The sequence below is a fragment of the Oryzias latipes genome, chromosome 5, assembly GCF_053564925.1.
Source record: "Oryzias latipes strain Hd-rR chromosome 5, Olatipes_Hd-rR_3.1".
NCBI lineage: Eukaryota > Metazoa > Chordata > Actinopteri > Beloniformes > Adrianichthyidae > Oryzias > Oryzias latipes.
This window is the reverse complement of record NC_136241.1, coordinates 35,104,280-35,129,047: the sequence shown is the minus strand read 5'-3', so window position 1 is coordinate 35,129,047 and position 24,768 is coordinate 35,104,280. Positions and strand designations below refer to the sequence as shown.

Genomic DNA, 24,768 nt, shown 5'->3' with positions numbered 1-24,768 from the left:
AATCTATGAAAGTGAAAACCAAGAATGTTTTTTTCCCATGTGGCTTCACAATGATGCTCGAGGAGTTAGAAAGTGTTAGATCTAAGAACCTACAGTTGAAAAAACACACACACGTGCTTTTATTTCTCACAGTCAGACATGAAATGACAGTAAACTTTTCCTGTTTCAGGTCTTTTACAATTAACAAAATGATTTCTATTTACTAAAGACACGTTTTTATTCTAAGTCAAACAGTTACACACGCTAAGGTCACTACTTCTTTAAACAATTTGGAAACCCCAGATGATGTCGTCTCTTTGGAAGCTTGTGATACGTTTATTGACAGCCTTGGAGTTGACTTGAAACACACATGTGTGTGGGTGTGTGTGTGTGTGTGTGTGTATATATATATATAGATATCTATATAGATAGATATATTACGGCACATTTCAAACACACTTGCTTGTAAAGCATCATGGGACAGTCAAAAGAAATCAGTCAACATATCAGGAAGATCACGGTACTAGGTTTAGGGGCTGTCATCTGGACTTAGTTTTTAAAGTTAGAAGACGTTACACCTCTCAGGATAAGAGGTGTAACTTTAAAAACTAAGTCCTGATGACAGCCCCTAAACCTACTACTATGATGGAATCAACCTGGATGAATGAGAGTCTTCATAGACATGTTAGGAAGACAATTGTGGATTCTGGTTCCTCCTTGGGTGCATTTTCCAGATGCCTGAAGGCGCCACGTTCATTTGTTCAGGCAACTGTACACAGGTATATAAACATCATGGGAACGTCCAGCAGTCGCATCGCTCAGGAGGAACACGGGTTCTGTGTCCCAGAGACGAAGGTACTTTGGTCTGATGTGTGCAGAACAACCCAAGGACCAAGGCAGAAGATGTAGTGAAGATGCTGTCTGTAGATGGTAAGAATGTGTCATTGTCACCAGGGAAACCTGTTGTGTTCAGACACGGGCTACTCTGCCAGGAAGAAGCCGTCACTCCAAAAGAGACAGAGAAAAGCCAGTTAGTGCAGTGAACTTCATAATGTGTGTATTATTAATTGACTTCTTGGTTTTTTGTTATCAGACACGGGTTGTGTTTTTCACATACCTGACATGCGTCGACAGACGTCTTCCATCTTCGTCACGACTCTGTCACGATCTTGTTTTCAGCGGTAGGGGTGTGTGTGGACTTCAAGTCAGCTTACTCCTGATTGGCAAAAGTAGTTGCCATAGAAACGATGACTCAGGCCGACTCGGACTAATTACTGTCGTCTGGCTTTAACATTGCGGTGTCCCCATCATGAACAAAATGGCGCCTGAATAGGCTATAATTTTGCTAAATTTGGAAATAAGGCACCTTCTATGGGTGTATCACACTCACTCCGTCCAGTTCTCTCTTATACAGTCAATGGTCAGAGGGAAAGCCCCCCCCCCACCCCCTCTTGTTGACCTCCGGGTTTGACCCCTGCTGGATGGCCTCTTGCGTGTGTTTATTTTCTAGTCAAGTGCGCCCTTTATGCGGTGCGTGGAAAACGCTCCTGTTTACTCTGCGCTGTGAGAACCGTTCCCTCTTGATGTCCAACCCCCCCCCCGCGGCGTCAGTTTTCCTGGAAAACCTGCTTTGTTTGACCCCCCCGGAGGCTTTTTTGTCTGGTCATGCTCTGTCTGTGATGTCTGCTAGACAAAAGGGTGGGATCACACCCTGACGCTCTCATGACGAACGTCCCTGAGCCCCCGCCTGCCTACGGTCGCCGGCGTTCAGCTGACCCGTAAACCTGTAGAAAAGTGAGGTTTCCTCTTCCTGTAGAGGGAATGAACGTGGTCAATGTGGACTTTTCTGTGGCGTCTGATTTATCCGGTCTAATCTGAATAATCGCTGGTCTGCTGCTCAGATTTGGTTTAATCTCTAAACCACTTTCTCAAACTTTTGTCTGATTCAATTCCAGAGTTTTGAGGTTCCATGTCAGGACTGGAAAACCTTCAAGGATAACAGAGATATCTGCTGGCATTTAGCTTTCTTGTTAAAATCTTTGTTTTTACACTTTTGAAGCAGAGTTTAGGTAGAGAGGCAGACTTATCCAGCTGATTTATGGTGCGACACAGCGTCCAAGAGAAGCTTATTAATATGGATCACAAACAGATTCTTTTTTCAACCATAAACAACAGTTCTGAGCTTTTAATTTACTGTAAAGAGGCAACTGTGAGGCTCGGACAGTATAGACCACTATTTAAGGTAAATTCCACAGTCTATGGGTCAGTCAGTGAGTCAGACTGACCCACCGGCAGACTATAATGACTGCAGGAAAGTTTTAGGAGAAGGATTAACCTGCTGACAACCAGCAACGCCTGATAGTCCTCTGTAGAGGACGTATCTAAATCGGAAATGCCTCCCAACCACTTCAGACTATTGAATGAACTCCTTTTGTACCGACAGACTACATCTGGGGTTTCTCAGTTGTACTATAGGTGAAGGGGCAGGACTCTGGGAAATGTAGTTTTTGATTAATTTAAACATTCTTTGATTGGACAATTCTTTTTGTCTGGCAGTCAGGATTGAAGCCGAGTAACAAGAGGGGCAATTTGGATTTTCAAAGGTTAATTTATTTCTGAATATTTGTCAGTTTTTCACAAATTAAATGGGAATTCGTTGGATACATTTGTCTCTTTAGAACCACAGACTGACCTACTGCTGCTTCACTGCAGTAAGATTTGACCAGGTCGGCCTTCTGGCCTGTATGGTTTATTTCTGAAGACCTGTAGGGCGCCACGCTTTCACTTTCTCCTTGAGGCTCGGCTGAAAACTAAAGTATGAGTTCACCACTAGGGGCTTGTTATACAGTCAAGCTGTCTTTATTCAGTCCATCAAACATGGGCAGCAACGCTCATGCTCACACTGCAGCTCGTTTTTTTTACCTCTCCGTCTGGATGTTAAGTGTCATTGCTTTCCCTTATTTTTAAGCCTAAATGGGGCGTGGTCAAGCAGATGAGTGTTAGCCTACCAGCTCAGCTTTGGACCTTTTACAGAGAATTTGTGGTTGGTCTAAGCTGGACATGATGGCAGCCGCTGTCCAAAACAAGTCACCAGGTGATACTTGGCTGGTTGTTCCCACCTGTCTGCATGGACCTCACAGCTCTGTGGTTACATGAGTTTTTGCAGAGACCAAATGTGTCTGTGACGTTTTCCCAGGACAGACCCAGAGGAGGAGTTTATTTAAATTTACGTAGTTGAAAGCAGACAAATGTTTTTTCAGTGTTCAAACTCCTGTTAGCCCCCCCCTGTTAAAAAAATCTGCAGTTAAAAGTTTGAGATCAGAGTCTTACTGAAGGGTTTGAGTCTCATTTCAAATGATTTTCACACATAAGCTTCATCCCATTTGTCTAACAGTATATTCTGTTCCATTTGAAAGCATGACAGAAAGCACGTGCACGGCCTGCATGCACGGTATAGCTGATGCTCTCATTCATAATGGGTCTATTATTGGATCTTGTGCACATATTCATCAGCCTTCTGTGAGCAGGCTAAGTGCTTTGTTTTGGTGCTTGTCTGTAAAGGTCAGGCTGTCCCGTTTCAGAGACAGACTACATGCTTTGGTCGAGGTGAGGCCTGGATGTGTTACAGCCCACCTGGATGTGTTACAGCCCACCTGGATGTGTTACAGCCCACCTGGATGTGTTACAGCCCACCTGGGTGTGTTACAGCCCACCTGGGTGTGTTACAGCCCACCTGCCTGCGCAGACGGATCTCTGCAGCATTTCTATCTGTTAAAAACACACAGATTATACCTGGAAGAATGTTTAAACTGCAATGCAACCCAATGTCAGGATACCTGCTGCCAAAACAAAAACCAAATGAGGTCACACCAGCGGTGAGTCAGGTTTTATTGAGACCAGGACAAACAAGCACGGATCCCCGAATTCTATTTTCCTCCATTTTTATTTTTGTTTTTAAGGTTCTGCTATAAACACAGTTGTTTGGAGAATCTGAGTTTCCAGTCTTATTACTAACTCCTCTGAATCATATAATCAGCAAAGCTTCCTGCTGGTTTTCAGAGAATTCCTGACCTTGCTGCTGATTATCTTGTTCTTGTATCGTGAAGAAACTCTGCGGGTCGGAAAAGAAACAGAAACAGGTCTGGAATGTGGGTTGGCAGTTTTAACTTCCATCAGATTACAGCTGAGAACTGTTACCATTAGCCGGTCCAATCTTTGATTGATCTTAATGGATCTGATGCATTGAATCTTTTGATGAATATTTCACTCACATTACATCTCAGTCCTGAAAGCACATGGAGAAGTAACCCATTTCTTTGTTAACTCTAAATAATAGACTCGTGCCTACTCTGTCATGCCTTTAAATCAGTACAGAGGGTGTGGAGCTGGTCTACTGTTCAATGACCAAAGCAGAAACCGCTGTCCAAATCTGAATCTGAGGTCTGTCTGTGGCCAAACTCTCCTCTCCATACCTCCTCTGTTATAGACTTTCCCAGGGAAACTGAGGAGTGTGATTTCCCGGTAGTTGAAACACACCCTTCGGTTCTCATACCTGAAAGGGGAACCACCACTTCAGTTTGCCTGTCCAACAGTACTGAAGGAGCTAAGCCTACAACTCAGCTACTGAGAATGTTTTGACCCAGGGTGAGGTTGACGCGCATGTGTTTGCTCCAGTCATTAATGTCCACTCTCATTTGTATGGCGACACATTGACATTTATTTTCTGTCATTTTGCATACATACTTGTGTGACATTGACCAGCCTGCGTTCTTACGCTCGTGCGGTACTGCGGTCAAAACCCTTTGCTCTTCCGGGCCAAAACACCTGACAAACACTGTGACGTCTTCCTTTACATACAGAATCTCCCTACTGGCAGTAAGGTGAATTACAATCACATTTATGGCTCCTACACACCGGCCCCTAATTGTTGATGACAACTGACACAATAATTCATACCTTAAGCAGAATGGAGCCATAAGTGCCATGATAAACAAATTACATCACAACCAGTTTACACCCCATGAACCAAACAAAGTTTTGTGACTGGCCTTTCAATTATATTGGACTTTGTCTGCAATTTCACAGAGCGCACTAGTCCTTGTTTGTCGGGAAAAACTTCTAGAACTTTTCCAAGAGGCCATGATCCACGTGGAGTTAAAGAGTCCATGATCACTACGATATCTCCTGGAGTTAAACTCCTTTTTCTTTCGTTCCACTTTTGTCTTTCTTGAAGCAACGGTAAGTACTCTTGCGTCCATCTCTTCCAGAACAGGTCTGCAATGTACTGTACTTGTCTCCAACGCCTCTTGATGTACAGATCATGTTTTTCAAACAAGCCTGGTGACAAAGCTGGTTTTCCTTTCAAGAGAAGAATGTGGTTTGGAGTGAGAGGTTCCAGATCGTTTATATCATCCGAGAGCTTAGTAATAGGACGGTCATTCAGAATGGCCTCTACTTCACAAAACACTGTATGAAGTCCATCGTCATCCAGCCTTTGTTGATGTAGAACAGAAGTGAGAACTCTCCTCACCAGGCGAATCATGCTTTCCCACACCCCCCCCATGGTGTGAAGCTGCTGGTGGGTTAAAATTCCAATGGATTCCAACTTGAGCCATGGATCTTTGAATCCTGTCCTGATTCAACCCTTTGAGAGCCTCTTTCAGTTCTCTATTTGCTCCGATGAAGTTGGTTCCATTATCTGAAGTCAGATGTTCCACTTGTCCTCTTCTGCTGATGAAACGACGTAGGGCATTGATGCACGCGTCTGTATCCAATGAGACTGCTACTTCCAGATGTACTGCCCTGCTTGCCATACAGGTGAATATGACCCCATAACGTTTGCATGTTGACCTTCCTCTTCTTACTTCCACCGGTCCAAAGTAATCTACCCCTGCATTTGTAAATGGTGGTAGATCAGGAAGGAGTCTCATTCTTGGCAGGTCTGCCATTTTTTGTTCCACAGCTCTTCCATTATAGCGTCTACAAAAGCTGCAATCGCTAATGATAGTCCTGATGGCGGTGTTGGCATTTGTAATCCAAAATTTTCTTCTCACTTTGGATAGTGTGTGAGCTCGTCCACTATGACCCAAGTTCTGATGAGTGTGCTTGAGAATGAGCTTGGAAATATGCTGGTCTTTAGAAAGAATCAGAGGGTGCTTCGCTTCCTTTGGCATTGCTCCTCTGCTCAGTCTTCCTCCAACTCTCAAAAGCCCGTCGTCCAGAACTGGGTCCAATCGATATATAGAACTTTGGCGGCTCACTGTATCTTTTCCAGATGACAAAGAAGTAATCTCTGGTCCGAATTTCTGTCTCTGACAGTAACGGATTATGGCGTCTTCTGCAGCTGACAATTCATCCAGTGTCAGAGTTCTGCACTTTGATGTTGATGATGCAACTCCTTTCCCATCAGTTCCTCTTGAGTTTTCCTGACTGCCTTTATCCACGGTAGCCTTCAGCTGCTTCTTTAATTGGCACCGATCCATCAAAACTGCCTTCAGTCTTAGAACCCAGGCAACTACTGTTTTCAGTCTTCTCCAATCCGAAAAGTATGTAATGAGCTGGTCAGTTGGACTAGAGATGTCAGAAGTCTTGATAAGGTTTACAGTCACCTCTTGTCTCACTTCTTGATCATCAGGATCCATTGAGTCATCCAGCACAGTTTTGGGCCAATCCTCTTCCTGCCTCCAAAGAAATACTGGACCCTCCAGCCACCTGCTGCTGTTCAGGAAATTTGAGACTTTCATTCCTCTTGATGCATCATCTGCTGGATTATCTTTAGAGCTGATTTGCTTCCATTGAAAGGGTTCAGTTGTTTCTCTGATTGTGGAAATTCTGTTAGCCAGAAACGTTCGAAACCGTTTGTCCTCATTGTTCAGGTATTATATCACTGACGTGCTGTCAGTCCAAAAGACTGATTCCTCCACCAGAAAATCCAACTCTGATTTCAAAACTGAGTCCACTCTGGCAGCAAGAACGGCTGCCGTTAGCTCCAGTCTGGGAATTGTTACAGCCTTCAGTGGAGTCACTCTAGCTTTGCCGAGAAGAAAAGCAACCTGAACATCATTTTTATGATTCAACATACGGATGTATGTCACAGTTCCATATCCCTTTTCGCTGGCATCAGCAAAATGATGTAGCTGAGCATGCTTTATTGTTCCAAATTCCATGGGCTTAAAACACCTTTTCACCCTGAATGCAGTTAGCTGATCCAAGTCTTCCAGCCATGATTTCCATTGAGGCAGGATGTCCTTTGGTAGTTCATCATCCCATCCACAACCTCTGCGACAGAGCTCTTGTTGCATCATTTTAGCAAGTAAGGTGATGGGAGCCAGGAAACCCAATGGGTCATATACCGAGCTTGTGACGGACAGCATGCCACGTCTGGTGAAAGACTGTTGCTTTACCTCCATCTTGAACCTAAATGAGTCAGTCTCCACGCACCATTGTAAACCCAGAACCCTTTCCACTGGTAGTTTATCTCTATCCAGATTTAACTCCTTTAGGTAGGTGGCTCTCTGATTGGCTGTGAGAGACTGCAATACAGCACGACTGTTGCTGATCCATTTCTCCAGTGTGAACCCTCCTTTCTGACACAGAGCAGTGAGATCCTTTATCATTTTGACGGCTTCTCTCTCTGTAGCAGAACTCTTCAAATAGTCGTCCACATAGAAATTTTGCTTGATTGATTGAACCACCTCTTCTGAACTTTCAGACTTGTTATCATCAGCAGTTTTCCTCAAGGCATAGCTCGCACAGCTAGGAGATGACACAGCTCCAAACAAATGTACGGTCATCCGATACTCCTTGAGGTCCTGCGTGATGTTCCCATCCGGCCACCATAGAAAGCGTAGAAAATCTCGATCTTCTTCCGCAACTTTGGCTTGATGGAACATGGCTTGTATGTCACCATGTTCCAGAGATACACCTTGAAATGTGGCTCCACAATCGAACACCACACGAAGGGATCCTTTTCTTGGATGGTGAACTCCATGGTGGGGAATATACCACACCTTTCCCCTTGTGGCACACAGTTGATGCTCTGGTACTTGTTCTGCGTAGCTCTGACTGATTAACATTTTCATATACTCTGTGTACTCCTGGTGTAACCTTTTATTGTTTAGAAATCGCTTCTTTAGCCCTTGAATTCTTTGTTTTGCCACTGCAATGTTATTAGGCAGAAAAACTTCCTTGGTTTTAAAGGGCAATTTCAAACAATATCTTCCTCCATGAAGAATTGCTGAGTGCTCCATGATTTCCATAAACTTGAGATCTTCTCTGGACATTCCATTTTCTTTCAAGTTTCTTTCATTAAAATCTTGATTATATTGTTTGACCAACATTTCTTCAAGTTTGCATACAGAGATTTTGTTTACAAGAGCCATGGGTAACTTCCCCTTTGAAGCACCACTGTTACCAGTCAGTGGGCCATTAACCACCCATCCCAGCACCGTCTTAATAGCATACGGACCATTTCCGCAACTACTTATAACCTCCCATGGTTCTAATACCTTGGGGGCGTTGGTTCCAATCAACAAGCCGACGTCTGCCGATAGATGTGGGAATTCAACTTTGGACAAATAAGGCCATTTTGCCAGTTCTTCAGGTGTAACCATGCTGTCAACAGTTACTGGCATTTCCCTTTGGGTGAGAACTTCTGGAAGAACATGGAATTTGTCGCTGTTCAACCCAGAAACTTGTAAACCAGTCAATGAATAGGCTGTGACCACTGTTTTCTGTCCCATTGTGCTTAAAAGAAAGTTTGTTTTTCTTCCTGTAACTCTCAACTGTTGCATTAGATGTTCTGAACAAAATGTTGCAGAACTTCCTGGATCCAGAAATGCATATGTTTTAACTGTGTGGTTTCCTTTAACACTTCTTATCTTCACAGGGAGAATGGATAATACGCAACGGTCCTGACCGGCCCCTGTATGTCCACATGTTTTGGGTGAAGTGGGTTGGTTAGAGGTCCCTTGTGGCTCTGGTGATGATTGTTGTTTAATGTGAAGCACAGTTGGATGGGTTTGCCCACACATTTTACATGTCAGACGTTTGATACACTCACGGCTCATGTGTCCCACACAAAGACATCCAAAACAAATCCCTTTGCTTCTCAAGAGTTGAATCTTTTCTTTATGTTTCTTTCTGTTGAACTGTTTACATTCCTCCAAAGTATGACAGCGTTCACAGCAAAGACATTTAGGGTTCCTTTCCCTTTCTGGTTCTGATACTGTTTCACTAGCTCTCTCATGCGTCTCCATAGGTGTTACAGTGGTGGCCATCACACTTCCTTTTATTCTGCCTTTGGGCTGTGACTTAAAGACAGAAAAAGGTTTTATTCCAGTAACACCAGATGGTTCTCTTATCTCACCAAACAATGGATCGGAGAGTATGCTGACACGTCGTTCAATAAACACAACCAAATCCACGAAAGAAGCTGGCTGATTGGTTGTTTCCATTATGTCGTGAGCTATGGTTCTCCATTGCTCCCTCATTTTGAATGGCAGTTTTGACATGATAGCTCTCATGTTTATTGGCATGTCCAGTTCCTGCATATACTGAACCTCCTGCATCACATTACAGCATCCCCTTAAAAACAAAGCATAAGCTTGAAGTGCTTTCACATCCTCAGATTTTATTACTTGCCAGTTAAGAGCCTTCTCCATGTAGGCACTTGCAATTTTATACTGGTTTCCAAAATGTTTTTGAAGAAGATCCTTTGCTATCTTGTAACCACGCTCTGGAGCCATGTGCTGACAGCTGCGAACCAATTCACATGGCTGACCTCTGGTGAACTGCTCCAAATAGTAGAGACAATCTGCCTTTGCAGCCTTTTCCTCCACTCCTTGCTCAAAAGCCTTTATGAATGTCTTGTATTGAAGAGGATCTCCATCAAATGTTGGAATGTCTCGTGACGGAAGAGTCATCAGATGTTGCTGCTGCACCAGAGCTTCTGTTATTGCATTTTGTCTGTGCATAATGGTCAGTATTTCTCCAGGCTGATTAAGATTGATTTGATGATGATTTGAAGATTGAGCTGTTTCTTGATGTTGAAAATGATGAGATGTCCCAAATCCAATTTCCTGATGTGGTTCATTATAGCTGTATGGAGGCTGTGATGCGGGTGCAGTCTGTCGATTCATTTCTTTAGGTCGCACATCCTTTGATAATCCTTTGGTGGATATAGATGACCATTTTGTTGAATCCAGTAGACTCGTATGTTTCTGTAGCTCAAATTGATGCTCCTTTGCCAAAGGATTTAATGTCTTGATGGATTCCTTTTGCTTCTCCTTCTCCACGTAAGAATTCATGCCATCAGTGGGACCTTGAAAATAACTTTCATGATCTGAAGCTTGTAAAACAGTCAATTTAGCAGTTGATGCAGCTATTTCAGCTTCCAAATCAAGCAGTTCCCTTTTTTTTCTTATCTGCAATTCTTGCTCCTCCAAAGCATGCTTGGCTGTTAAAGCTGCTGCACGAGCTTCAAGTGCGGCCTTCTCTGCAGCAGCCTTTCTGACAGCAGAGGATGTGGTGCTTGACCTGCCACTCTTTTGGCTCCTGTGGCTTGAATGCTTACTAATATTAGAAATACTATCTTCAGGATTAATTTCATCCACAGAATATCCTCCTTTGACATTTTCATCATGTTGTGAAACCCATAATTTTGCATTAGCAATACACTCATTAACAGACAACAATTTTGCTTTAAACCATATATCATGTTTTTCTTTCTCATCACAAGGCAGTAGAACCAACAAAGCATTATGCACATTTTTCACATCATCTTTCATTTCAATCAGCTGCTCAAGAGCACGTTTAACCTGTGTTTTATCATGATTCAATATTAACCCCTCTATAGATCTCCTAATATTAGCCGCTTTGTTTAATTTGGCATTTCTACTTGATTGTAATCTGTCCAGCTCATTAGCGAGAGCCTTAGCTGAAAGTTTTACCACGCGTTTTTGAGTTTGTGTTTCATCACACTCAGCGCTGTCCAGTTTGTCAATTTGCGCATTGACGTTCACACCCGACGTCGTGTCAGTCGACTCCATAATTGCAGCTGGTCGTTTCAACAGCCCCCAACACACAGGCGAATAAACGAAACGCTAGTAGTTTCCTAATTTTAGTAACCAATGCATTGGATTTATGCTCTACTGTGTGCACACATTGCAAATGTCATGAGTGTAGCGCTACAGTCAGTCACCGGTACCTTCATGCGTTGAGTGCCGTTCTGTCGTCCGTGGAATAATGTTCCATAAATCCAGTGATCCAGCGGTCAAATAATCCAATTATCGTCCAGGAGTCCAGCGTTCTGATCCTCCGCCCTGTTCATCTTCGGCATCGCAGTTCCCAACAAACTTCCACCTCCGGCCCGACGCTCTCCCACCTCAATCAGCAGCCGACCTCTTTTGCGTCATTTTACTTCGCTCAGTGCCAAACGAGAAGAAGTAATCCACAGATACAGCCAGGTTTTGACTATTGTTGAAGGAGCTAAGCCTACAACTCAGCTACTGAGAATGTTTTGACCCAGGGTGAGGTTGACACGCATGTGTTTGCTCCAGTCATTAATGTCCACTCTCATTTGTATGGCGACACATTGACATTTATTTTCTGTCATTTTGCATACATACTTGTGTGACATTGACCAGCCTGCGTTCTTACGCTCGTGCGGTACTGCGGTCAAAACCCTTTGCCCTTCCGGGCCAAAACACCTGACAAACACTGTGACGTCTTCCTTTACATACAGAATCTCCCTACTGGCAGTAAGGTGAATTACAATCACATTTATGGCTCCTACAAGTACTCTCCTTGACTGCCATGGGGTGCTGCAGAGATACGTTAGCCAAGACAGTCCCACAGCATTAGGAACGTTAGGAACTTGGTGTGGGCTCCATACACTTGCCACAGAGGAGCTCTTCAACTACCTTGGTGACTTCAACTTGGGTGGTGGACTGTGCTCAGCTTCTGGTTCCTCAGGATAGAGAAAATCCTCAAGTAGTTCTTACACCGCCCGACAGTATCTCCAGTGAAAGTCTACAGCTCCTCACCTGTACTGAAAATGGAGTGGTTTGCTGGGCCTGAATGGTTAACCAAAATCTCTTTGCCTCTTTACCCAGCGGTAGTCCTCCTTGGCCTCACGGAACTCCTGCCAGGTCTGAGTTTGCCTTTAAAACAGTTTGCCTTCCTCTGTACCTGTTTGAAGTTTTCCTGGATGTGGAAGTTGAAGACCTTCCTGAAGAAGGCCATAGCCAGATGATTCCAACTGACCAACACGTTTGGGTCTGATAAGTCTTTCCGACCTCTTTGCCCTACTGCAAATCCATCTCACCTCCAGATAGGGATCAGTGGACAGCACTGCTCCTTCTCATTACTTGATTGTCGAAGACACATGGCGGAGCGTCGTCTGAAAGAACTTTAAAGTGGCTCATCGATCTCCTGCCTGGAATGTTGTTGTACCAAGTGTATTTATGGACACTCATATACTCAAACGTGATGTTCTGTAACCCTTGTGCTATCCTAGGCACTTTAACATTGGGAGTTGGCCATCTAGACCCACTAGACAGTGCTCTGAACCTTCTTTCTTCAATGATTTGTGATCTTCACTGGTGTCCATGGATTACATGAAATCTTTCCACCTTTATCCACCTTTGTCATGGTAGGGAGAACACGTCAATGGAAGGGTGGGGTCATCTAAGATAGCACAACGGTTAAGGACAAACTTTGATGAGCACAGAAGTACAACAACAAAACAACGCTCACATTTAGACAGGGGAAGTCATTTATCCAGTTCCCTAGGAGGTAAAGGAAGGCCCCCATTCGGGCACTTTCCAGTACCCCTTCAAAAGACACCTAGAAGGCTCTGTACCCATTGTTTTTTGGCCCGTAGACCAAAACCACACCCCAAGACCTATGCCTCCCCCGAAGGCGAAGGGACATGACGGTCACATCCACCGGGGTGAACTTCAACACTTGGGTGCACTGGGGGCTCACAATTACATACAGAAAGGTTTGTGAGACAGACATGAACTCATCTGTGTTTGTGATTTACATGTTTCGTTTGATTTGCTCTCACACAACCCTCTGCATTTATCCGGACTTGAGACCGGCATTCAATCTTATTTTTTAAATGGTAGATGAGAAATGCTAATATAGCGCTTTTCTACCTTTTTCAAAAGGCGAAGGCACTTTACAGTCAAAGACCAACTCACCCTTTCTGTTTTATTCCCATTCATCCTGTTCATCCTCCCATCAGTGAAGTCTGGGTACATCTTGAAGAGTTCCACACAAAAACTAACAACCACACAGATTCATGTTCAGACATAAATGACAATAAAACAAACGTATCGAACAGTAATATTGATAAATAAGGATTTTTTTAAGGGGAAACCTGAGCACCAGGAGAAAACCTGCCAAGACATAAACCCCATCGAAGCCCATCGAGACGACTGTTGTTGTGATTTTGGGTTATACAAATAAAATTGAATTATATTGAATTTAATAAAAACAACTACATTCTCTCATTCATTTTTTTATTCATTCATTTATTTAATTCCATCCTTTTTCATTACATTTTTTTCATCTGCCCACTCTCGGACCAATCTAATATCATTTGTTTAATGCTCAAAATAATTTTTTTAAGGGTGAACCTGAGCACCAGGAGAAAACCCGTCTTTGATTTAGTCAAAGTTTTAGTTCTTTAATTCTTCTTTTAAACTGGCGTTTGCTCACTGGCGTGAGCGCCTTTTTTTATCTTCTCCACAAAGAAATCTTTCTTCCACTTTCGGCTTCTCCCATCAGGGGTCGCCACAGCGAACAAGTCGCATGGTAAATTTGGCAATGTTTTACGCCGGATGCCCTTCCTGACGCAACCTTCTCAAACCGGGCTTGGAACCGGCACAGAGGTAGAGAAGGGAACAGGGAGCAGCCCGGAGTTGAACCCTGGTTTCACGGACGGAAGGCGCCGCAAACCAGCACGAGCTAAACCGGCTCCCTCTTCTCCACAAAGAAATCTTCTGTCCATTTGTGTTTTCAGATTAATCAAAACACTCGACATCATCATCATCTGACATTTCATCTTCATCATTTAACATTTCATCTTCAGCATCTGATGTTTCATCTTCGTCATCTGATGTTTCCTCTTTTTCGTCCTCTGATTTTTTTTTTGTCTTCGGATGTTTCCTCTTCAGCCAATCCAGACTCAGCAGGCTGAGAGGCGAATGCTGAGTCTCTGTCTTGATCATCCACAGATCGACTTGGAAGCAGATCTTCAGCTGCCTCTGAAATCTCTGGAGAGCTGTGATCTAGGACGACCACAGGAGTGTCACTCTTGTACTTACGCCATCTTGCTGGTGTCCGAACCTTTTTGAATATTCTCCAGAGGGAGACCTTTGGCTTTTTGGGTGACTCTGGCGCAACTGGTTCATCAGAAATGTCAAAACTTTCCACTTCCTCACTTTCATAATTGGATGGTTCAGCGTTCATTTGGGCTGGAACCTTCTCAGAGATGTTCTCCATAGTTTGTGAAGGAGAAGCATCTAATTCTGGGACACTCTGTAGGTGGGTAGGAGGTTCGGTGACTGGTGGTGCTGACTGGTTCACAGGTCTGAAGCCTTTTAGGGGTGGGCAATTCGGTTGTTTCCATAAGCCTTTTGTGCTTTCTGGAAGGATCTGCAGTTGGTTGATGTTCAGAAGCAAACTTTACTTCTGAAACTGACTAGGACTGATGACGCCCTAAAGACATTTTCCAAAGGTTTTGGAAGTGAAGCTTCAATTTCAGTGAAGGTCCATGGCAGTCCTGAGCCAGTTTTGTCTGATGTCTTCTGAATAAGTCTTGCGTTGACGTCCGCTCTTCGTTTGGCCAGACGTGTCCTCATGGGGACTGGTTTACAGATCCTCAGTTGTTTAGAAGGATACTGTGGTGTCCATATCCATAGGTCTCTTTTGTCTTTTGGGAGGATCTGCAGGCAGTTGTTGTTCTGAGGCCCTGGCCCTGGCCCTGGCCCTGGCCCTGGCCCTGGCCCTTCAGTTTGGGCCAGGGGTGGGCAATTCCAGGCCTCGAGGGCCGGTGTGTCTGCATGATTTCCAGATAGTCTTGCCCTACTCATGGCTGATTACCTGGTTCAGGTGTGTCCAGCCAATTAGAACATGCCAGAGCAGGGTATGCTGGAAAACATGCAGGAATGCGGCCCTCAGTGCCCACCTCTGGTTTGGGCTGATGCCTCCTCAATGACATTCTCCAAAGAATCTGGTAGTGATGCTTTTGCTTCAGTCTCTTCGGGAAAGGTCTCTGTCACTGCTGAGTCAGTTTCCTCAGATTTTGCTTGATCCAGATTAATGTCAACCTGGTCAGCCAGAGGTGAGCTGACTGGTTCACAGCTTTCTGGTTCCTCTGGAGCAGGGAGTGCCTTGGCTTTCTTTTTCTTACTCTGCTTGCTCTTTTGGGAAGGCTCTGGAAATGCCTGTTGTTCAGAACCCAGCTGTGGTTCTGAATCGTTGGTGTCCACTGATGCCTCTTTAGTGATGTCCACAGACTCCACTGGTGGGACAAATGCTTGCAGCATTGTCTATAGTTCAGAAAGCTCCACTGCCTGCCTGTCAGCAGGATTGAGTAGAACCTTGAAGTGTTTGTGTCACAGATTTGTGGGCTAGATGGAGTGCTACTTAGTAAAGTGGTTCCACCTGTGCGCACCAGCAGCTCACCTGCAGAGGGTTTTGAAAAGTGGCTTCCCTCTGGGCTCGCCATTGTTGTGGCGAGTGACACATCCCTCCGTGTCCAACAGCAGATGTTCTGGTGTTTCATGTTCGTCTTTTCCTGTCTTCTTTGAACCCAACTAGGCGGGTCAGATGGTCATCTGGTTCTGGACCTCCTTCTGTTGTCTCTGAACAGCTTCAGATTCGTGAGCTTGTCTTTGTTTTGGATGTTTTCTCTTTTGTTGTTTTCTTTGCGATTGTTGTGAATTATTCTTTAAAAACGAACTAAATTTGCCTAAAAGGTAAAAATGCTGAACTCAGCATTTCTCTGACTGTGGAATCTGTAATAATTTTAGATTTAAAAAAACTGTTAGAATGTAGACAAAACCTAAACCAACAGGATCCAGTTTTCTGTTTCATCAGACTGACTTTCAACATAGTCATAGGCCAACTGAAAAGCAGAACCTTCCAAGCATTCAGGAGTGAACCCTGACGTAATCCTAGGGTTTGTGAAAACGCTGATTTCTAGGAGGAAGTAAGACAGAAGGCAGAGAAATGAGTCCGTTTGTGAAGGCTCTGTGTAAGAAGAGCTTATAGTAAAAAAAAAATGACAAGAAGAATGAAAAATGTTTGACGTTAGAGAAGTTGATGAAAGTGTCTGAGGACACGCCTCTGTCTCAAGACCACTAGAACATTCTAGGAGAGAGAAACAGGAGGTCTCACTCTGCTTCTGTGCTGCTTGAAGTGTGCTTTAACACGCTGCTGGCTTGATGGAGAACGTCAGTCATGTCAGTGTTGTGTACCTTTCATGTCTCACTGCACTGGTCGGTGCATGTCGTTCTTACTTCTGCTGTCTCTGGTTGCTCAGATGAAGTGTGTTTGTACAGCAGGATTTCTGGATGTATCTGAAGACATTTTCTTTACAGTAAAAATGAACTTGCACTGCAGTGTGTGATGAGAACATTTTACTTTTATTTGATCTTTCTTTTCTGGCAATAGTTACTCCATTGAATATTAACTAAAACTGAATCTTGTAGAGGACGTTTATGGGCTCATACGTCTTGTAAAGGTGGGCACAGTAGCAGTGGATGTAAACGCTTGTTTCTATTATCAGTGAGTCAAATATTGGAGTCTAAGTGGGTCAAAAATTGCTATTATTTGTATTTTGGGTTTCCTGAACACGGTAGTACAGACCTGCAGTCCACCACCATGAATGATGATAGTGTGTGCTCCATTACAGGTCAAAAACAGAGGATCATAGATATATTTTTGACATATTTGATTTTTAAATATAATTCCAACTCCACTATTTTATAGTTTTGTAAAAAAAGAAATCAAATGTCAACCTTTTGTTTTCATAGACGATCTTTGTACAGTATGAAGGAGGGGCCGGGGCTGTGATGCTCAGCGAGGCCGCTGCTGATTGGCTGAGCACTACATAATCGTGCCGGGGCGGGACTATGACGCAGCACTTTCTGCACCGCCGGTGATTGGCTGAGAGGCCTGCCTGCCGCCGCCGTATATAACTTGTGACGCGCAGGCGTGAGTCGCGCGGCTGTAGCAGCTCATGTGCGACAGGACGGAAGCGGACAGGCCCGCCGCCGCACCGTTCACACACCGAGGAGCCGCATCTCAGAGAGAACGAGACGCCCGCACGCCTCTTCCGGAGGGACGCAGACCGAGCGCCGCCCTTCCGTAAGTGTCCCGCAGTGACCCACCTGTCCTGGCTGCACAGGTTTCCACGCGGGAAACCGCGGCCCGGCCGGAATGAATTGCCGCTATGGCGGGTAATAAAATCGATTATTCTGCGGGATGGGAAGGGGGCTGGCCCCTCTTCACCTCACACCACACTGACGTAACTCCCTCCAGTCACCGGGTCTTCTCGACACGCCGCGCGCGTGCTATATTTAGGGGTTTGACGATGCCCTCTGTCTGGGTTTTGTTGCTGGAGCGTCATTCTGTAGAATCCATGCAGGAATATAATTCACGTTTAATCTGCTGTTAATGAACGTCTTTCATTCTAATTCCTAGAATCTTCTGATTTTTGTAAACTAATAATCGATTAGTGTCAGTAAATAATCCCGTCTGTCTGTGGAGTCTTCCTCACATCTTCATCCTCTTCCTTCATAACTCAGCTTCCGACTTTTAGGATCTTCCTTTGGTCTCAGTTCTGGACTTAGTTTTGGACTCAGGTCCATCCTGGGTGTGGAGTTAATTTACAGGATCCAGAGAAAAAGGAGGTCAGAGGTCACTGCATAATCTCTGAAATAATCTGAAGGAGCAGATGAGGCTTGCAGCCATGAGACCTTGAACCCAGAGAAGAGAGCCTCGTCTGCAGGACCAGGACCGGGTCTGTGCAGATCAGGTGGAGCTCTGCTCTTGGTCCAAGGTGGGGGCTCCCTGCTGGATGTTCAGGTGGATAAACGATGAGCAGTGGGGGGTCCGGCTGTAGTGGTGCAGGAGGACCACATTTGCCGGGTTTTTCCTCGTTAGTCTTTTCGTTTGGCCGAACAGGAGATCCTCTTTCCCAGCAGACCTTCTCTCCGTCATTTTTCTCTTCCTGCTGGACAGAAATTTGCATCATTTTTCAGAGATTAAAGGAAGTGAAGGAAGCTGCACCTCCGTGAGGCAGCCAGACCCGTGGGTGTGCACGGACCCCTGTGCTGTTTGCTGTTGGTGGGGGGGGCAGAGTATTCACTGGGCTGGGGGCCAGGCTTTGCTCTTATGCAACTCTCTTTATCTTCTACATTCCTGCTTTCGCCCGCTCTCTGCTTCTCATGTGCCGCTCCTGGGTTGACCTCGCTTTGGGCGCCGCTCCTGCTGACCCACACTTTGGTCTGTGTAAGCATGACACGGCAGTTTCAGAGCGACCCGCCCCTGCAGCCACGCACTCTTCAAGCGCGTGCGCACGTGTCAGGAGAGTAAACTCTGGTCACATGATCTGATCGCGGCTCCGTTTCTGTGTTTGATGAGCCGCTCCGTGGAAAATCCAGTTTTTTTGGTGGTTTGAACATTCTTCTTGTGCAGCGTTTTCATCATCATGGAGGACATACAGGTAGAAATGTGAGATTAAAATTGCATTTCTGAATGTTTCTTTATTCAAATCGTTGTGAATCAGCAGAAATGCAGCTAAAAAAAAACCTGTAGCAGGTCGGCGGGCCAGTCTTCCTGCCCCGCCCCTTTCTGATCATCCACCTGCAGACAAACGGATCCATGAACGTTTCTGTTTTCCTGGTCTGAGCTGGACTCTGGATCAGAACTGGACGGCTGTAATGATCGTAACGGCTAATCGTGATCTGACGGCGCTCCCTGAGGTCCGAGCGTGGGTTCACGGCGGGGGGGGATGGTTGCAGGTTGGTGTCGGCGTGTCGGCTCTGTGGTTGACGTTCTGACCGGTTCCAGAAGGTTCTGGATGGGACTCAGTAAGCTGAGAACCTGGATGGAAGGGATGTTGGGTCTGCAGACCTGATCGTTTCACGCTCACTTCCTGTCAGCTGTTGACGTAGTGCTGCTGGGCCATGCAGGCATGTGTGTGTGTGTGTTTGCGTATCCGTGTGCTGAGCGTGCGCCGTCTCTCGCCGTTCGTGGTCTCTGCAATGATTAACGTGTTTCCAGGAAGGACGATGCTTCTGGATTTAACGCTGACGACGTTTCTCCACAGACGCCATGGACCTTCAGGACAAAGAGCTGCAGGCCGGGGAGACGGTGCCGGTGGTGATCGTCGGTAAGACTGGCATCAGAGGCGCAGCCTGGGGGTCCCAGGACCCTCCATGTATTAACATGCAGTGTGTTTTATGTTAAACTTAAGAAGAAAAACACTAAAAGATCGTCTCCAGACAAAAATAACATTTATTTTCAAATGAACAACAATACCTTAAAAGGCTTCGGGGGAACCAACAAAACCCCCACCCAACTGAAATCTGAGATGTTACCTGTGAAGGAAAGAAAAGGGAACTCGATGACACAACACTGACCTCCCTGACATATGTGAAAGAAAATGGCAGCCCCCCCCCAGCTTCACTTAAACATAACTGCAAACAAAAGACCACACAGAGTGGGTCTGAAAACTACAAAGAACTACAAAGAACTACACAACAGGTGGAGAGCTCCAAGCTGCCGTGGAGGCCGGTTGCAGCAGAGCTCCTCCCACAGGCTGGAGGTCCATACAGGGAATTTTAAGGCTGCTGCCGTCAGGTTGGGCCGTTCCAGCACCACACCTGAAAGTCATCAGACACACAAAGATCCACAAACACAACGAAGTGCCACTCTGATGCAAAGAGATGCACAGAACAAAAAGAAACACTAAAGACAGCCACAGCCGTGACCTCTAGAATGTGAACATGTTAGTGGAATTCTCTCCCAGGGAATTGAACGGTGTTGCTGTAATTCTGTGCGTCTGCTGACTCACCTTTATGTAACACAAATGTAAAAACCTGCTGAGTCACTGTTGTGTGGGACTGAGTTTATTTAAGGATCTATTTTCACTTTGATTTTGAAACAAACGTTTTTTCCTGCATCGTTTCTTCACCTGCCAACAGCTTCTGGTTCATGGAAATGTTGAAACTCACCTGCGTCTGTGCGTTTCCCAGGTAACGGCCCGTCGGGGATCTGCCTGTCGTACCTGCTGTCGGGCCACACCCCCTACCTGTCGGCGGACTCGTGGCATCCCAACCCGCTGCTGCACAGCAAGCTGGGAGAGCAGCCTCACCTGTCGCTGCTGGAGCAGGTACCCGTTTTCAGCTCGGCTCTCGCAGAGCGCCACGAAGGTCGCACGCTCACACGCCTTTTCCCTCAGGACCTGGAGTACCTGTGCGAGGGGCTGGAGGGGCGGTCGTCCAACCCTGTGGCGGTGCTGTTCGATTCCCTGCTGCTGCCCGACAGCGATTTCGGTTTGGAGCACACGTCTCCGCTGGAATGGCGGTACGAGCCGGAGCGCGCCGTTCCTCACCTGGTGCTGGGAAAGGGCCCACCGGGAGGGGCGTGGCATGTACGTTACTCCAGTCGCCGTTGGCTAAACTGTTGCTGTCCGGTCACGTGGCCCATCCGGGCGTTCTGACAGCGGCTTTTTGTGGCGTTTCAGGCGATGGAGGGGTCCATGCTCACGCTGAGCCTCGCCAACTGGATGGAACTGCCTGGACTCAAACTCAAGGACTGGATGAGTGACAAGCGCAGGTACGCCGCACAACACGCGTGACCCTGTTTGAACGGAACACCTGAGGAAATCTGAGCAGTTATCCGATTTTACGTCGTTTCCACCTCTAAGGATTTTCTGTTTCTAATTTTAAAAACATCTTTCGTTGCAGGAATCTGAGGAATGACCGAGCCACGCCCGCAGAGATCGCCTCGTATTACCAGCACTACGTGTCTCAGATGTCCTTGGAGCAGAACTTTGCATGTGGGACCACGGTTACCTCGGTAACCAGGCAGCCCGACAGCCTGGATGGTGCGCCGCCCTGCTGGAGGGTGACAGGACTGCAGCGGCGGGAGGGCGAGGCACTGGGAGGTACTGATCTGCTCCGCTGCTTGGAATGACGGAAGCAGGAAGTTGGTCGGTTAAAACAGTTTCTTTTTTTTCTAGACGGGACGTCGGTTTCGGAGGAGGTGCCGTTCTCTCTGCTGGCCCACAACGTGGTTCTGGCGACGGGCACCCACGACATCCCAGCCCGGCTCGGGGTGGAGGGGGAGTCGCTGCCTTTCGTCTGCCACTCCTTCTGGGAGCTGGAGGCGGCCATCTGCCGCGGGGAGCTCGACCAATCCTCGGACCCGGTGCTGATTGTGGGGGCGGGGCTAACGGCTGCTGATGCTGTGCTGGCCGCCCATCATCTCGGCACGCCAGTCTACCACGTGTTCAGGCGCTCGGTCACCGACCCCGGCCTCATCTTCAACCAGCTGCCCAAACTGCTGTACCCCGAGTACCACAAGGTGAGAGGGGGTTGGTCAGAAACCCGTCTGGGGGGGGTTCTCCTCCTCTGTCCTCACCTGTGTCTCCTTTGCTCTCAGGTTCATCAGATGATGACTCAGCAGCAGCACCGACCACCTCCTCCTCTGCACGAGCATGCTCAGAACCCCCCCTCCAGCGTTCCCTCCCCCTCTCCGTCCTCCTCCACCACCTCCTTATCCTCCTCTTATTCCGGATACCTCAGCTTCCCTCGCCACAGGGTGCTGCGCTTCCAACCCGACCACAAGTGCGTCCTGGAGTCGGACACGGGGGTGCGGTCCGTAGTTCAGGTGTCCAAGGTTCTGGTTCTGATCGGCGCCCACCCCAACCTGTCCTTCCTGGACAACGGCGGACGCGCCTTGGGCATCAACCCAGACGAGCCCGTCTCCTGCCGGCGAAACCCCATTGACGTGGACCCCTTCACGAACAGGGTGGTCGCCGCAGGGGGGCCGGGCATGTACGCCATGGGCCCACTTGTGGGTGAGAACTTTGTCCGCTTCCTTAAGGGGGGGGCGCTTGCAATTGCGAGCGACCTCGCCAAGAGGCAGAGTGATGAGAGGAACGAAGGCGAGGCTGCGCTGTCGAGGAGGGAGTGGCTGCAAACGTCTGCGCTGGTCTGACCCCAACCAACCATAGGGGAGGGGGTGGAGCAACAGTAAACCAGCCGCCTGACCTCAGAGGCTGGACCCGCCCCAGTTAGGCGAGCGGCGCTGGGGGTAGCAGTACAAGAGGCGTTTGCCAGGACGAGGAGGCGGAGCTTCAGGCTGGAACTGCCTGATGCAGTTTCTAATCAGATTCTCATTCTATGTATAGTCTTTGAAATAATCCCTTGAAATGCCTTCTCAGCACCCCCTAGTGGTCAAAGGACAAACACCCACAGCGGAGCTGACGCCGGCACCATTTAACCAAACGTGTTCAGTGATTCTGTACGCTTGTCTTTGGAGAGGTCAAGTTTTTATTTATTCTGTCCGGCTACTGATACCTGGAAATGAGAGGCGGATGTGGGCGGAGTCAAAGAAGCAAATGAGGCCGGGAGCCGCGGCTCAGGTTTCGGATTCAGTCACAACACTAACACCTGATCCAAGTCTGCACGCGATGTGGAAAAGCGGATGTTTGTTTGTTTCTGATGTGGTGTCAGTCATCCTAACAAAGTGCATTATTCCACGTCAAACCTGTTTCACAGCATGAAGCTGCTGCAAGCACTTACAGATGAAAGATGATTGGCTTTTACATCAGTTGTGCTGACATTTTGATTCTATTTTTTTCTGTTTTATGTTGAATCTACTGGGCTTGCATCTTTGTATGTTTTGATTGTTTACAGATTTTATACTTTACTAAAGAAAAACCTGAAAAAAGTTCCCACCACTTGTTGGCCCTTTTGCCTTCACTCTGCGGTCCAGCTCACCCCAAACCATCTGGATTAGGTTCAGGTCCGGTGACTGTGGAGGCCAGGTCATCTGGCGCACAAATGATTGAAGAAAAATGGTTCAGAGCTCTGTCTAGTGGGTCTAGATGACCCACTCCCCATGTTAAAGTGCCTGTAGGATGGCACAAGGGTTAAGGCTGCAATGATGTTCTCTGCTCTTATATTGTAACGACCCATCAGGTACGTCCATCACAGTGGGGAAAGACGAGAGCTGAGCTGTCAATCAACTGGCTGCGCTGGGGAGCTATCCGTGTCCCAAACACCGCAGGACTCCAAACTGGCTCAGAGAGGAGGAGGCTGCAAGAGAAACTGAACACGTTACCTCCTTTCCGGCAACAAGCCAGTTTTATTTTGAACACGTGCAACGTTGAACATGGCACATGGGTCATCACCCTCTCCCCTTCCCACACTCATGGTGCAACAAAAAGAAACAAACAGCCAGAGTAAGAAGAATTAACTAAGGGTGGAACAACAAAATAGCCATATGAAAAGTAAGGTGGGCCAAAAGAAACAGCCGTGCTCACCGCATCCCACAATCCCTTGCTGCCAGCAGAGCCAACGGGCACGTAACCGTCACTACATAGCCCCCTGCTATAAGGGTCAACCGTCCTCGGCGACCCCATCTAGACCTTGAGGTATGCAGGGCGTCTGCGTACCGGTCGTGTGCGGTCGATTGAGGGTGTACTGGGGTCTGGCTCATTTCAGTCCATAGTAATAGGTCCACAATAGGTCCAATAGGGGGCTGAGGTGAAGAAGGTGCAGGAGTTTAAGTACTTGGGGTCAACAGTTCAGTGTGATGGGGAGTGTGGAAAAGAGGTGAAGAGGCGAGTGCAGGCAGGTTGGAGCGGGTGGAGGAAAGTGTCAGGAGTGTTGTGTGACAGAAGAGTGCCAGCAAGACTCAAAGGAAAGGTGTACAAGACAGTGGTGAGACCAGCTCTGCTCTATGGGTTAGAGATGGTAGCAGTGAGACAGAGACAAGAGGCTGAGATGGAGGTAGCGGAGATGAAGATGTTGAGGTTCTCCTTAGGAGTGACCAGGTTAGACAGGATAAGGAACGAGTACATCAGAGGGACGGCTCATGTTGCCTGTGTTAGCGACAAAGTCAGAGAAGCCAGACTGAGATGGTTTGGACATGTTCAGAGGAGGGATAGTGGATATATTGGTAGAAGGATGTTGGAGATGGAGCTGCCTGGCAGGAGGGCAAGAGGACGGCCAAAGAGGAGATACATGGATGTCTTAAGAGAGGACATGAAGTTGGCTAATGTTAGGGTAGAAGATGTCCATGATAGAGTGAGGTGGAAAAGGATGATTCGCTGTGGCGACCCCTGATGGGAAAAGCCGAAAGAGAAAGAAGGAGTAATAGGTCCACCTGTTTTGATAGTCCTTGGAACAAGGGGCTGGTAGGGGGCCAGCTGGTCCAGATGAAGTACCACAGCTCGTCCATTGCCTGGCACGCACAGCTTATAAACCACATCTGACCGTCGGTGCAGCACCCTGCCTGTTCCCCACTAGTGGCTGCTTATCTTGAGAGAGACGCCCTTTTTACGTTCAAGACAGTACACCCCCACTGTCTCCCGGTGCAAACTCTCAGCCCCGGCACCGGTTGTCATAAGCTTTCTTTTGCCACACACCAGCCCCGGCTTGTGCTCCACGGGTGAATTTGTGAATTTCGTGAATTTCGTGCAGCCGGTCCTTGAGTCTGTGACGATGATCCATGTCTTTTCCACCAGAGATCTCG

The 24,768-nt window shown here is 46.9% G+C and overlaps 1 protein-coding gene and 1 long non-coding RNA gene across 3 annotated transcripts; one reads left to right on the top strand and one right to left on the bottom strand.

Moving 5' to 3' along the window:
* Positions 1–4,672: 4,672 nt before the first annotated feature.
* LOC144992359 (uncharacterized) lies at positions 4,673–6,719 on the bottom strand. Its single transcript, XR_013656239.1, has 2 exons — positions 6,588–6,719; positions 4,673–4,786 (listed from the first exon to the last, which is right to left on the bottom strand). It is a non-coding gene; the product is annotated as an uncharacterized LOC144992359 (long non-coding RNA).
* Positions 6,720–15,716: 8,997 nt separating this feature from the next.
* osgn1 (oxidative stress induced growth inhibitor 1) lies at positions 15,717–22,775 on the top strand. 2 transcript variants are annotated; one of them, XM_078947803.1, is made up of 9 exons: positions 15,717–15,872; positions 17,028–17,361; positions 19,328–19,390; positions 20,256–20,392; positions 20,462–20,653; positions 20,747–20,838; positions 20,970–21,169; positions 21,245–21,588; positions 21,667–22,775. In XM_078947803.1, the coding sequence occupies exons 3-9, from the start codon at positions 19,333–19,335 to the stop codon at positions 22,222–22,224; spliced, it is 1,581 nt and encodes a 526-aa protein (XP_078803929.1). In that variant the 5' UTR covers positions 15,717–15,872; positions 17,028–17,361; positions 19,328–19,332; the 3' UTR covers positions 22,225–22,775. The 2 variants fall into 2 exon arrangements, with proteins under 2 accessions (XP_078803929.1, XP_020559278.1); XM_020703619.3 differs by lacking the exon at positions 17,028–17,361.
* The last annotated feature ends 1,993 nt before the right edge of the window (positions 22,776–24,768 follow it).